At 43.3% G+C, this 14,896-nt stretch overlaps 1 protein-coding gene across 3 annotated transcripts in view; it reads left to right on the top strand.

Annotated features, from left to right (window-relative positions):
- The window catches only part of DYNC2H1 (dynein cytoplasmic 2 heavy chain 1), a 3,314,293-nt gene that overhangs the window by 336,752 nt on the left and 2,962,645 nt on the right, over window positions 1-14,896 (top strand). For all 3 annotated transcript variants that reach the window (XM_069639013.1, XM_069639012.1, XM_069639011.1), the window contains exon 12: window positions 7,403-7,598. In XM_069639013.1, coding sequence (XP_069495114.1) covers window positions 7,403-7,598 — 196 coding nt within the window. The remainder of the gene's footprint in view (window positions 1-7,402; window positions 7,599-14,896) is intronic.

The raw sequence follows: 14,896 nt of genomic DNA, 5'->3' as shown, positions 1-14,896 counted from the left end.
CTGAAGTCCAGATGCACGAGCTGACACGGTGAGCGTCCAGCTGCGAGGAGCAGAACAACGCGAAGCGTGATTTGCTGATCGGGCGTGGTTTAAATAGCTTTGGAAGAAGTTCCAGGCATGTATCCTTCCCCGACCACACCCAGGTGGAAAGTAGTCCCACAGGTAAAGTAGTTCCATTCAGGCCTCAAGAGGGCCTGGATGTAGCAGCATGGTCTGCATCAGGTAAGTGCACATTAAAACACTTGAACACATGTCTAGCTTTATGAGCCTGGCGCCTAAGGCGCCAGGACAGGGGTCCAACATGAGCCTGGCACCTAAGGCGCCAGGACTGTGTCCAAAGGGCCCCAGCTTGGTCCCGCTGGCACTTCCCTGGGGGGGAATGATGCCTGCCTCTGGGGTTGCTGGGTCGGACCTGGCTGGAGGTAGGCATCATGACAAGTATTGACACAAAAGACATCACTAGGCCACAAACCATTAGCGTACTACAGTGGAATATTAGACCCAGTAATGCAGGGACATTTCGCTTGCGAACAGGCCCTCGCTGCAGCGGCCTTCGCCATTCAAAAAAGTGCCACGATCGTAATGGGATGTTCAGTGACGCTATATGCGGAACACTCATTATTTGCTATCTTGGAAAGATCAAAATCTACTCTCACAACACAGAGAGCCTCTGCTTATGAAATAATAATATCAAGTCCACATGTACATGTGGTCAGATGCAAGACAGTGAACCAAGCCACCTTCATTACAGAGCCATGCACAACTGAGGATTTACAGGAACACGATTGTAGCACATACGAGGGAGAGGGCAATGACATTCCCAAAGCAAGCGAAAACGCCCTTAAAGAAGGAGAAATTTATTTCATAGACGGGTCAGCATCCATAAACTCAGAGACAGGAGAGAAACATGTGGGGATGGCGGTAGTGCGCATGGAGGAAGACACATACAAAGTGATTGTTCAAAAACGCCTCCCCTCACACTACCCTGCACAAGCAGCCGAACTGACTGCACTAATCAGTGCGTTAAACACAGCCAAAGATTGTGCCGTGACAATATATTCAGACTCGGCTTATGTCATCACCACAGTTCACTCAGGACTATCACGTTGGCGAAGGAGAGGGTTCAGAAGAGCAGATGGGTCCCCTGTACAACATGCCACGCTGCTTAATGAACTAATAGAAGCTTTAGCGAAACCATCGGTAGTAGCGGTGGTAAAATGCCAAGCCCACACCAATAACACAGATGCTGTCTCATTGGGGAACGCGGCAGCTGATGCAGCAGCGAAGGAGGCCTCGTACTTCAATAAGACACCAACATCAGAGTATATTGTGAAAAAACCACAGCAGAACAACCAGCAGAAGCCTATAGTAACATGCCCATAGCACAATTGATATAACTCCAGAGAAGGGCCCCACCGGAAGAGCAGGAGTTGTGGGGCAAACGAGGGTGTAAGCAATCAGCCAAGGATCTCATTTGGAGACAGGAAACGACAGGCAAGGTAGTGATGCCTGTAGAATTATTAGAAGTAGCATTCCAACAACTGCATTTCCCAGCTCACGTTGCAAAACAACACATTGCCTCAGATATTCAAGAGGATTGGTTTGTTCCTAATCTACACGAATATTTGTCTAAATTTGTGATTGAATGTACTACATGCCAAACTTACAATTCAGGAATGACATTACGAACCCTGCTTGGCACTTTGCCACGCCCTACAGGTCCATTTAGAGAACTACATTTCGATTAGCCGATATGGGAGAAAGATGTAATGGAGCAAGATACTTGATTGTGGTGGTATGCCCTTTTTCACGGTGGGTAGAAGTGGGCCCCTGTCCCCATCCTGATGCAAAATGTGCTGCCAAGTTCCTTGTGCGAGAAGTATTCTCACGGTGGGGAATCTGTGACTTGATCCGTTCAGACAACGGCACGCACTTTGTAAATGACCTCTTCAAGGAAGTGACCTCCCTTCTGAGGGTGAAACACAAACTATGTTCAATTTATCATCCAATGGCCAATGGAGTTGTGGAGAGGATCAACGGGCTGCTCAAAAGCAATTTATCGAAATTATGCAGCATGTTGAAAGAAAATTGGGTATATTGTCTGCCCCTAGCACTGTTCCAACTCAGAAACCAACCATGCAAGGATCATCATTTAAGCCCGCACGAAATCGTGACGGGAAGGAGAATGCACACACCGCTCTTCCCTGTTAGGAGGGCGTCTGATGCGCACAGGGCTGCCACAGTGCTGGGAGAACACAGCTATCGCGCAGTACGCAGCATAGCAAAACAAATTGTTTCACCGTTTACTGAAGATGTAGCAACAGACACCTCCATGCCGACAGCAGACAGCCCGGAGGGGCCTTTAATGCCAGGGGAGCAGATTCTTGTCAGAAATTTTGTAAGAAGGTGGAATTCACCAAGATTTCATGGTCCATACACAGTGGTGTACAGCGCCCCAACTGCAGTTAAAGTTACGGGGTTAAAGTACTGGGTGCACCTCTCAGACGTGAGAAGGGCACACAGTGTTACACCTCCCCAAAATGAAACAGACTGTGTGGATGCCATCACTGGCGCAGGTTGACATGATAAAAATTGCAACTTAGACAGGGAAAGTATGGGGGGAAAAGCAAAGGTTTTACATATTTCTCTCTCTCTCTCTCTCTCTCTCTCTCTCTCTCTCTCTCTCTCTCTCTCTCTCTCTCTCTCTCTCTCTCTCTCTCTCTCTCTCTCTTTTCTTCTCATCTCATATAAATCGTGTTGTTTTTTTCTATTTTTTCCTAATTATTTCCATGATGAAATGAAAAGGAATTGTTAAATGCCTAACTGAGTAAAGAAATGAAAAAGAATGAACAATTGCAATTATGTTTCTTTTCATATGACTTAGCGAATTTGTCTCACCCACATAGGTTCAACAATAGCCAATGCGACGAAATGGCTGAGCAAGCTGAAATGTTAGATAGAAATAGGGATGCCAGTAGATTAAATAATTTAGAATGTGTAATAAAATATGCTGCCATACTATTTGCAATAATGATGTTTTATCTTATTTGGTATAATGTTGTTTTATATGTGGCAAATGAAATGAACAAAGGGGGAGCGGAACTGATATGACAAAACCAGGGTCTAAACTAATATGGACTGAAGCAACGGCTATCTTGAAAGACACTTATAACATTGAATTGAGTAGTAAAAATATAACGTTGCCCCTTGAACATTTGCACGTAAACAAAACTGCTATTCCATTGTTGAATAATACTGGAGCCAAGGAAATAGAGCTTGGATGGAATGTAAATGATGATTACTATTGGTTAACTAATTCCAGAAATACAAGCATGCGTACACACACTGCACCAGAAACCACTACTGAATACACACACGTCACCATGAACAACATAGATGAAGCATGGTCTAGAAAATTCCCGCTGCAACATCCACGATTTGGTACCCAATTAAAAAACAGGAGGAGGAGAAAAAGGGGGGTGGGAAAAAACAGATACGATATTTATCATAACCTGGGGTTCGATGAAATAGAGGACCCCCGACACCCTGACCAATCAAACAAATGGTATTCAGACATGAGCGCAGCAGCAAAGCAAGCAAGTAATGAAAGTTATGTGTGCTCACTTATTCTTCACGCAACTGGAACCCCAAAAATGTTAATCCCACAGGAAGTACCCTTGTCTGAGGCCCAATGTTTGATTCATCTGATGCTGTGTAGAATAAAAGACATTTCAAGCACACACAGACACTATGGAAAAATTGGAAAACGAACAAACTTGCACCAGCAGACGACAAGGAGTAATCTGTCTCCAGGAGCCATTTTTTCGTTATAAAAGGGACAAGATATGCAGATGACAAGTGGCACGATGAAACGATTGAATGCAAAGCTGAGGGGCTTCGAGGGCTGCCAGATGAAACATAGGAATGGGCAAAAGAAACGTGCATCCCCATCTGGTCACAGCATATCACCAAGCTGACATGGGTCACACCTCTGGAGAGACCCATAAAGATTCAAAAGGAAATACCGCACAAACTTTGCTTCCATGGAGAAGGGAAGGTGAACATGGGAACCGTGCGGCAGTGCAATAAGACTTTAATAATGCCAGTTATGAAAAAAGGCACTGCTGCATTAAAGGACATATACTGGATCTGAGGCAAACGAGCTTACCTGCATCTCCCAGCATCCTGGAGGGGCACTTGTGCCCTAGCCACACTTCACTCAACACTAATGGTGATACCAGAGAGCCACGTCCAGTTTACAGCAAGGCCTTCGGCTGACACATCGGCAGCAGGGCAATCGGCTGAACTATGGACAGCGCCCGATGAGAATCACAGAGCCCCCAGCATACGAACTATTGTCAGAAGAAACTTTGAAAACTAAATTGTCATGCAGCAAAAGATCCAATTATATTTCGTCCAAATCGTCAGAACTCCTTGCTGAAATCCTACAACAGTATAAGCTTTTCTCATCTGCAGAAACATTATTCGCATCATTTCTAGCACCAGGCGTTCAAGCAAGGGCAAACGCGAAATGGCTGCAGATAACACGCTGGGAGCTCATCCAGCTGGCCAACGACACTGAAGAAGGATTCAACATAAAAAAATAGAGCTCCGAGCATTGCGCTTGATGACGATGCAAAACAGATATGTCTTAGATCTTATCACGGCGATGGACGGTGGTGTTTGCAAATAAAATTGGGGGGGTGTGTTGCACGTTCGTACCAACTTCCGATGCTGATAACGGGACACTGTCGCATGTGATAACAGCAGTGCATAATTTAGGAGAAAGAATGAGAGCAGAAGGTGGAGTAGACAACAACATGTGTTTCGACGATCTGTTCAGCTGGATACCATCATGGGTGAACATCGCAGAAAAGATATTCCCATCATAGTCTTTCTTCTCCTAATATTCTGTGTGTGCCAACTGGGACTAAGATGCTGTGAAAATAATATGCCTAATTCAGCAATGATGATGGTAACAGTGGGCCGACAGACAACGGTGGCTACCATGATAGATGCCCAAGTACAAACCGGAGAATACACCACACCACAGTATAGGATGACTGCCATCTATAGACAGTATGGGGACGTGGTCGATAATCTACATTACACTACCATTAGAGAACCAAAAAACTTGCTGTGGTAGAACGAGGTGTGGATAGATTTAGATGGGGATGGTGGGATATACTTAATGGTCACCCCCGAAGAATACGCAAGAAGAGGTAACAGCTTAAGAAGTGTGTGCAAAGCATGGATGCCAATAAAGGGTACACCTGCTTGGGATGAGGCTGTGGCTGAAGCTGAGCGCTACCGAAGGGAGAACGGAAAGAATGAGATAAAGTAGTTTGTTACTTTAGATGTAACGAAAGGGGGGAATGTATGGGAGCAAGGGGACCTTAGGCCCCCTCGCGTCGTACGCTCCTCAGTACGAGGCTTGGACCACGTGCCTCCGGTAGTGGGATTGCCCCTTGCCCTTATGTGAAGTTAACCACGGTTGACTGCTACATAGATGGGACTACTGAGCAGGACACGGGGCATCCATCTTTTGTGCCCCCTTTCGACTCCATCTTGGGTAAACAGGCCTCAGTGCGATAGTACAGCAATGCTCACCGCAGCAGCCAAGGACAGACACACACACACACACACAAGGCGCGCAGGCAGCTGGCTGGCCCCCACCCTTGCACTGCCCTTGCGAAGGAAAGCTCTGCGCTTCCATTCTCACGCTGAAGCTGGAGAAAGTTACAACAATCAATATGATACAGTTTTCTTCCTCGAATTACCCAATTGTACTGACAATAATCATTGTGTGTGACTTATGTAGAAATGTGAAAAGTAGCATAAAATGTTTTAAATAATTTGTTATTTAGTGTGTAACATATTAGCTTAGGTAGTGACCACAGTGACCGGACCCTGACCTGCATGGAGCACAAGATGTTTGACGTCCGTCAGCTACTCAGCCAACCAGGAGGAAGAGATGCTACCCACACCTACAGCACCACACCGTCTGGCCAATCGGATCCATTTAGCATTTTTTGGTAGAGTTCCTTTAACTAATATAAATACAAGTATGATGTAATGAGATGAGTGTTTTGGGGTTATTTCCTAGCTGGAGAAATAAACCATCCCTTGAACTCTTCAGCCGGGTCTCAGTGCCTCTTTCCCCGACAAGGGGTTGTGTCTACTATTTTATTTTTTCTCTCACACGTAGTAAGCCGGGGAAAGGCACCTACAGGAGCTTGTCAGACTCCAAAACCAAAAGAAACACAGTGTTCAAATCAAATAAAAATACATGAGAGAGTGGGAAAAAAGGTCTCACTCTCTTCAGGGTAAAAAGTAAGTTCTAAAGTCCAGCAAAAGAGCTGGGGGTCTCTTAAAGTAGAAGGGGAATTAGCACATTTCTGAGAATTCTCCCCAACACTCCCCCTGAGATGAGGCTGGCTGCTCTGCCATTTTCCCAAACCCTTGGGTAGTACAGCCTTGTACTAAGAGTTGGGGAACTGTATACCAAGGGATAGCTTTATAGAATCACACCTGTTGGTAGACTTTAGAAAACTCTCCTAACAGCTGCCTCACCAGGAGGTTCAGCAAATAGGACCTTACTACATAGAGAAACAGATGAAAGGCAGTTTAGAACGTTCATTGGCCTTCCATCAGTCCTGACTCTTGCCCATTCAGCTTTGGATTAGGGAGAGGCCTTGTTCCTGAATATATATAACTATAGTAAATCCAATTGCAAAATACCTGGGACTATGATAATACTGGATGTTGGAAATTGTAGTGAAGCAAACTACAGAGAAATTCTGCAAATTAACTGTTGCCTGGTGAAAGTTTTAATAAACCCAACAGAAACCGACAGACTTTTAGAATACTGAATGTTGGGAGTTGTAGTGTAGTCAAACTTCAGAGACTTAGAGAACAAGTAATCTTAAGTGTTGTGAGAGTTGAATGAATTTGGAAAGGAAAATATTGCCTGGTGAAAGGGAGAGAGAACCAACTCCTCTGTAACTTTTAACCAGGGAACTATGCATGATGGACATAGTAGTGAGACCTGTCCCAAACAATTTGTACTTGTGTGAAAAGAAAGTTGCAAGCTCAAATGTGAAGGGCCTCTATTAGAAGAATGACCATCTTTTATGTTCAGCCATAATGGTTTGATAGTCACAGTGGACCAGGGAAAGATTAAGCAGCCTATTTGCCAAGGTGTAGTAAGGCACCCTTATACTATGAATACAGGCCCAAGACACACTGACCCCTTTTTTCATAAGAAAAGTAATGTTAGCTATTTTTCAAATGGTAGCTATAAAAAGCTTGATACTGTTCTGTCTTGGCCTCATTTCTGATTGTCCTTAAGTGAATATTTACCGAAAATGTCTCATTCCTGTATTCTGTTTGTCATTTTTAGCATACAAGCTAGTAGCAACGTTATGCAGTTGGATCATTCTGATGGTGCCTTGAAAATACATTATTCTGATCGATTGGTTACATTACTACGTGAGGTCCGTCAGCTGTCAGCACTTGGATTTGTCATTCCTGCTAAAATACAACAGGCTGCCAACACGGCTCAAAAGTTCTACAAACAAGCAGTCATCCTTAAACAAGTAGGTCATTTTGCCAATATTGCTTGAATTTATTTTTACGATGTGTGATTCAAAAGGCATGCTATTCAAGAATGGTTAGTTATTAGTCACCACCTAATACTCTGAATTGAAATAGTCTGAGTGTGGGTGAAGTGAACTATCGGCATGAGTCTTCCAGCATTAGTAAAGGGTTCAACTTTGGACGCATTTGAAGAAATCACCCAACATCGTCTTTTGCAATCATACTCTTGGTTCAAATTTGGCACAGGGAGTGGCTTTCTTCAGTATACTGGCATGAAACATTAGTGGCTAGCAGCGCAGGGGGCAGTGTATTTTATTACCTCCGCGTGCAACCTTGAAGTGTGATTATTAGTGCGATGAGTGCTGCATATTATGGTTTCGGCAAGCTTTTCTGGAAAATTGAAAAGACAATAATGGAGCCACAGTGACATTAAAGAGTGCCAGGAAGAGGTTCAGAAACTTCAGGGAAAGTTACAGGAGTATAAGAAGCAGACAGTAGCTAAGTAACAACTTCTGTATTTATGCAACCTTTCAGCATTCAGAAAATGCTTACAGATACCTGTAAGCATTTTCTGAATGCTGAAAGGTTGCATAAATACAAGAGTTATCATGTATGTCAAGGTTGATTTAATAGAAAGTCAAGGTAATCAGAATGTCAGAAGGCAGTAGATCGTCTTGTATTATTTTGTAGAATCCAGTAATGCAATCTGAAGAGAAGGCAGAACAGAATCCTCAGAGTTGGATCTGTATTTTGTTATTTTGTGCACTTCCCCTTGCCCTTAAGGGGTGTGAAGCTCACAGCTGTATTTTCGATCGGTTGTGGACGATACACCTCAAGGCTGCTAGTGGGGTAGAGCAACCTATGCACGACAACTTGGACCTGATGCATTGAGTCGAGATATTTCAATGTGTTACCAGTTTAAGATCATTTTGGGACTACCCAGATTATTCCTACACAACCACAGGGTAGGTTGGCAAAAAGCATACTGTCTTGTTCAATGCGCAATTTTCCAAACCGTGTCCTCATTGTTGGGGGGGGGTGGGAGGAGTCCTAAGGAATATGAACCACCACTAACAGATAACCATAGCAGCCTTGTCCTTCCCACCTGAATATCTGACATACCTAGACTTCTTCGATGAAAAGGAATTTCTGCAGGAAAGATCTTTTTTAAAATAAATAATTTGATTGTGCATTTTAGTTTAACAAACTTTTATACACATTATCAACGTATCTTCCTTTCTTCAAAAATCCAAATATAATCCAGTCTTTACACAACCAAAGAGCAAGGCAAAGTCGTCATCATTGATACATATTTAGTGTGTTCCACATTGTTCAAACTTGATTATCACGTTTCCATAAAAGAAGACCAGTATTGGCATTGGTTCATTCGATGACTTGCCCTCACTCTTGTTTGACCGGTCTTGTATTTCCTCGACCACGCCGTCAACAGTCTTTTCTTACTCTTTCCATAAGTTTTCCAACAGATTTAGTCCAGCATGCGTCATGCTGAAGTTGTGTCCATCTAAAAACATTAGCAACCAATCTTCGCTTGTCAACGTTTGATGTTTGTCCATGAACTTGCCTACAAATGTTGTTCTCTTAGCTGTTGCCTTGGACAGTCTAGTAGTAGATGTGTAACTGTTTCAAGAGTATTTTGGATGTTGCATAGTCTGCAGCGACCTTCGTTTACTCCCCGTCTTCCTGTCCTGTGAAGACGTCCCCTTTTGATTCTCGAAAGACAAGATGCAACACTCTGTGGTGACCTCTAGATGTCAGACTATATGCACAGCATGTGAATCTAAGCAGATACAATCATCAGAAATGCTTTTACGGTAAGTAATGCATGTCTTAGTCGAATATACATTTTATCTTCTGTGCAATAATAAGTTGCTATGCAGTTGGCTGGGAAATTTCTGCATAAAATGGGGTATCGTATCTCTTTCTAACCCCATGGTGACTCTCGTTGAGGCTGATTGCGATATTCTTTTGTTTGAGTGTATCCAGTCTATTTCCTGCAGCTTTACTTTAACCTTTCCTGGATTGGTTAGTAACTGGTTTATGGATGAATTCAGCAACTTCAGGTGGTCCTCATACTTACTTACTTTTCCACTCTTTCAGTGTATTCGATCCTTTCCCATTTCCTTCTTTTTTCAATATTTCATAACCTGGGGCTGGGTATTGTATTGTATTGTATTTTATTGTTTATTTATTTATTTATAGAGCGAAACTGGCAGTTAAGCAACTGGGCGATTGCAGAAAATAAATCTTAGGTTACAGGTACTTAAATAAGTTACATTTCTTATGGTACAGGATCATATATCAAGCATTTTGTATGTTACAATGTCGGATGACTTACATGTAGGGTATGTTACAGTTCCACGTATATTACAATAAATGTACAGCGTGTTAGGTGCAGTTAGGGCATTTAGCAGTCGTTGGTGTTAAGCCAGAGTTTGACGTTAGCTTTGAACACATGGAATGAAGGGGTGGCTCTGAGTGCATCTGGGATGGAGTTCCAGAGATGAGCTGCTAGAACTGGGAAGCTGGACCCACCAGTTCCTTTCAGTTTAAAGTTGGGGACTTTGATGCTGTTTGAGAGGGCCTTTCTGATGGGTCGTTCAGAAGTGTGCTTTGTGGATTTTTCTGTGAGGTATGCAGGTGCTTTGTTGTTCAGACAATTGTGTGTAATGTTCAGAGTTTTAAATTTGATACAGTCATTGATGGCCAGCCAGTTGACGGCTCTTCTATGGACCGATATGTGATGCCCTTTGGGAATTCCTAGGGCTGTTCTAAGGGCATTGTTCTGCAGGGCTTGGAGTTTGTTGATGTTATGTTTACTGGTGCCTAGGTACAGTGCATTACAGTAGTCTAATTTGGAGAGGATGAGAGCTTGCGCTAGGGTGGTACAGCTATCTGTGGATAGGTAAGGTTTACAGGCATGGATAAGTTTGCAAGTGTAACCAGTTGCTGAGGCTGTAGCATTTACTTGCTTGTCGAGGGTGAGGGCTGAGTCTAGGCGGAATCCTAAGGTTTTAACTTCCTTGGCTACCTTGATTTTGATGCCATCGATCATGATGGAATTGTACAGCTGGGGTAATTTATTCAGTTTATTGGTAGACCCGATGATTAAGAGCTCAGTCTTGTCGTTGTTAAGACATAGGCCATGTGTGGCCATCCAGGTTTGGATGATTTGGTAGATTTTATTTGAGTCTGGTGTCCTTTTCATAGTCACTCTGGATTGGGATAAGAATCTGGGTATCATCGGCGTAGTTGGTATATGAGACCCCTAGTTTGTCCAATATATCAAAGAGAGGCTTTGTAAAAATATTGTACAACGTGGGGGAAACACATGACCCTTGAGGGACTCCACAGGTGATGGGGACTGGATCTGCTGCTGGTGAGGGTGAGAAGACTCTCATGGTTCTCTGGTCCAGGAATGAATTTATCTATGCCGTGGCTTTTGTAGAGAAGTTGGCTGCCGATTTGAGGTGATTACAAAGCACCTTGTGATCTACCAGGTCGAAGGCAGCTGATAGGTCTAGGAGTAGGAGAATAGAGATGTCTCCTCTGTCTTTGCGCTCGTCTAGTTGGTTTTTAAGATCAAGGAGAGCCGTTTCGGTTTCATGTCTCGGTCTAAATCCTGATTGTCTTGTCCCTAGTAGATTGTTGATCTCCAGATACGATTGGATCTGAAGATATGCAGCTTTATCTAAGATTTTAAGGAGGAACGGGACAGTTGTTATGGGCCTATAGTTCGTTGGGACATTGGGGTCCAGGTTTACTTTTTTTTAAGAGAGGTAATATCCAGGCATCTTTAAGGTTGGTTGGCACAGTGCATAATTTAAATGAAGAGTTAATAAATGATGTGATGAAGGGGGCTAGTTTGTGTGCAGCCTCTTTAATAATTGGGGCTGGACAGGTGTCACCAAGGCATCGGGACGGTTTCAAGGACATGATGATGTTCTTAGTTTCCACAATAGAAATGACTCTAAAGCTAAATTGGGTAAGGGGTTTAGTTTGGTTGGCTGCAAGTTCCTGGGGGATAGTTTCTTGCGTAGAGAGGGAAATGTTGTGGAGAGTGGATTTTTTGGCTAATATTTTGTCTTGTAACATAGTGATTTTGTTGCATAGGGCTTTTTGAATGTTAGTGCACCAGGCTTCGTCTTTGGTACAAGAGTCAATTGGTGCAATTGGGGATTCTAATTCTCTCAGAATGGAGACGATGTCCCTGGTACTCGAGTTCGCTTTATTGATTCTGTCATTAAAGGTCTCTTTTTTTGCCTGATTGATTTGTTTTTTGTAGCTATTAGTAAGGGCAGTGAGGAGGTTTTTGTTGTGGGGAGAAGGGTTTGTTCTCTAACAGGCTTTTGCGTGTCGTTTCTCTTTGCGTAAGGCTTTTAGCATGGGAGTGAACCAGGTGTTAAGATGGGCAGTAGGTTTAGATTTAGTGAGTTTCAGCGGCCCAATGGCGTCAATCGCCGAGTTGAAGGTGTTATTGTACAAGTCGACTAGATCATTAGGGTTAGAGATCTGGCTAGAGTGATTAGTGATAGGTTGGATAAAGGGGGAGAAGATTCATGAGTGTTATATTTTTTTTGCAGCGGGTGAGGGCAGGAGGAGCATGAGGTTTAGTAGATTTAGGTTGGGGAAGGTCTGAAATGGTCAATGAAATCAGATGGTCATCTGTCCATATGCAAGGTTCAATTGCTGTTATGAGGGAGACGCAGTTAATATCTGCAACCCAGTCCAATGTGCAGCCTTTAGAGTGCGTAGGGCCGTTATTCTGAATAGTGAGGCCTGCTTCCCCAATAGTGTTAACTATGGTGGAGGCATTGGAGTCTTTTGGGTCCTTATAGCCCAAGTTAAAATCGCCTAATAGGATGATAGTGTGTTCCCAGTTTGGCATTAGTGTTTAACACAGGCCTCATGTTCTTCAGATATTTTTTTTTAAGAGAATAAGGCTTTTCCACAGCACTACTGACTCAAGTGATTGCAGACCCATTTCTCTGCGGATTGCTGCCATCTGGATACTTTTAGGGAGTTTCAGAACTTTCTTCCAAAGTTTCCCTCCGAGGGCTTTCCCATACCTTCCATGATAAATTTAAAGTTGCTTCCCCTCCATAGGTTACTATGGGAATCACCTTACCTATATAAATGATCGAAGTGGCACCATTGAGAATATCACGTAGTGCGCGTGCAGTATCCCCATTTGTGATGCCAACTAGGCCACTTTTTGATACAATTTGTCTTGTCTTGACTTATCAGCTGGTGATAAATAAAAATGAATCCCCAAGCATTGTGTGGCTTGCACCTTCTCCAGTACTTCATCTCCAATTTTCCACTTAAAGGATATGCAGCGAGGGCACTTATTCGACCCAATTGCCATGATCTTTGTTTTGGCACTATTTATTGTTAGGTCGTTTTTACACATATACAGTTGATGTTTGTGAAGAAGGCGCTGAAGTCCAATTTGGGTTTGGTCCAGGATGACCAAATCATCTGCGTATGCAATTACATGTAATTCAGTGTTAATTTTCGGGGCAGGGGGAGTGTGAAGTTGGTTGTATTTCTTTTGGAAGGTCCGCTATGTAGAGTTTGAATAGGGTCGCTGCAAGAGGACAACCTTGCTTGACTCCCTTATTGATTTTGAAGTTTGCCATGCAGGCCCCTTCGTTGTCGAGTCTGACACAGGATCTAGTGTCTTTGTGTAGGGCTTGGATGGGACCCAACAGATCTTCTGGACAACACAATGCTCTTAGTTTGTCCGTCCAACATATTTTACTTGTTCACTCAGTCGAATGCTTGTTTCATATCTATGAACAACACCACATATAGACTACCTTTAGTCTGCATGGTCTCGATCTTTAGCAAGGATAGTAAGAACAGTATTCTTTGTCTACCCACTGTGTGAGACGTTGTAAAATTGAGGTGAACAATTTCCCTATTACATCTAGTATAGCGATGGGTTGAAAATGTGCGGGGTCGTCTCTGGCGCCTTTCTTTAAGATCTGTATTGCAGACACAGAAACAAATCCCCTTCTCTTGGGGTTCACCAGGAACAGAACACAGGCCTCATGACTTGGGGTTACACAGAATATACTCAGAATAGCTCTAGCACAGATCACCAGTGGATGCAAACAGCAGCCGCGAACCCCCATCCACAACCTCAGCCTCCCGCACTCATGCGCGGGTTACAGGTGCGCGCCACCACGCCCGGCGTATTATTAGACTGTAAGTCCATGGCTTTGGTAGTTTTCCGTATTCTTTTATTTTTCCAAAAACTGCACTTATAAACTTTGCCCATTTCTCGACGCCAGTTTGCCTGTCTTGTCTTTTATCTTCTCAACTCTCGTTTCGATCTTCCAGACGCCTTCCTGATGTTGCGCTTCTGATGTGAGGTTTCCAGTTTTACCGCCAAAGACGTCGGAGAAATGGGCTATCCACTTTTCCTCAGAGACCCTGCAACTTAGCCGGATTGCCCAATTTCGGCATTTCTGTTTCCTGGCTTTTATTAAGAGCATAAGTTTGTCACTTTTGAGGACCCATTTTTGTTTTTTAATTGCGCATAAGTCTTTCCTCTGTTTTTCGTACATTCACAACTTTGATGTTAAACCTTTGTGTGGGTTTCATCAGAGGTTGTTTTAACCCTGTTTGTTGCGTCTTATATTCATCCAAAAGACAATCTTATGAAGGGTCCCTCTTTAATTGTGTTGTCAATTCTCGATATCCATTAGTTCGTTTTATTGGATCTAGGGCTCGAAGTTGAAGTTTGTTACATCCTTGATTAATTACAAGATCTTGTCTACAGGCGTTACCTCTATGATCGTCGATTAAGTTCCAGGAAAGTTTCATGATCACTTTTTGTTTGTGATAATACTTCTAACCTACGTATTTTATCAAGGTGATTTCTTGACGTCCACATGTAATCTATCGTTTATTCAAAGCACCCATTCGACCAAGTGGGTTTAACGGGCAGATCGCCTTCTATATGCCCGTTTAACATATATTTGTCTTTAGAGGTCATTTCATTCATCCAGCACTTTAACGTTGGGTTCTCAGCTGCAACATTGTAGCTCCTTTTTATCAGCGCCCAGGCAGTGCATATTCAGTTCGCCACGGATCAGTATCATTGCGTTCTTGTGTTGAAGTCTCTCAGTGTCAGTTATGGCAGAAATTGCCTTTTGCATTTCTTGCGCCTTTGTTTTACTGTGGTTCCAATGTTGATCACTATTGATACAATTGCTTCACTCGATCCCTTCGCCTTGTGTTCTAGGCTGACCCACAGGATAAATGGATA

Source organism: Ambystoma mexicanum, chromosome 7q, assembly GCF_040938575.1.
Source record: "Ambystoma mexicanum isolate Mex_15411 chromosome 7q, UKY_AmexF1_1, whole genome shotgun sequence".
NCBI classification, from domain to species: domain Eukaryota; kingdom Metazoa; phylum Chordata; class Amphibia; order Caudata; family Ambystomatidae; genus Ambystoma; species Ambystoma mexicanum.
This window is presented reverse-complemented; position numbering and strand designations above follow the sequence as displayed.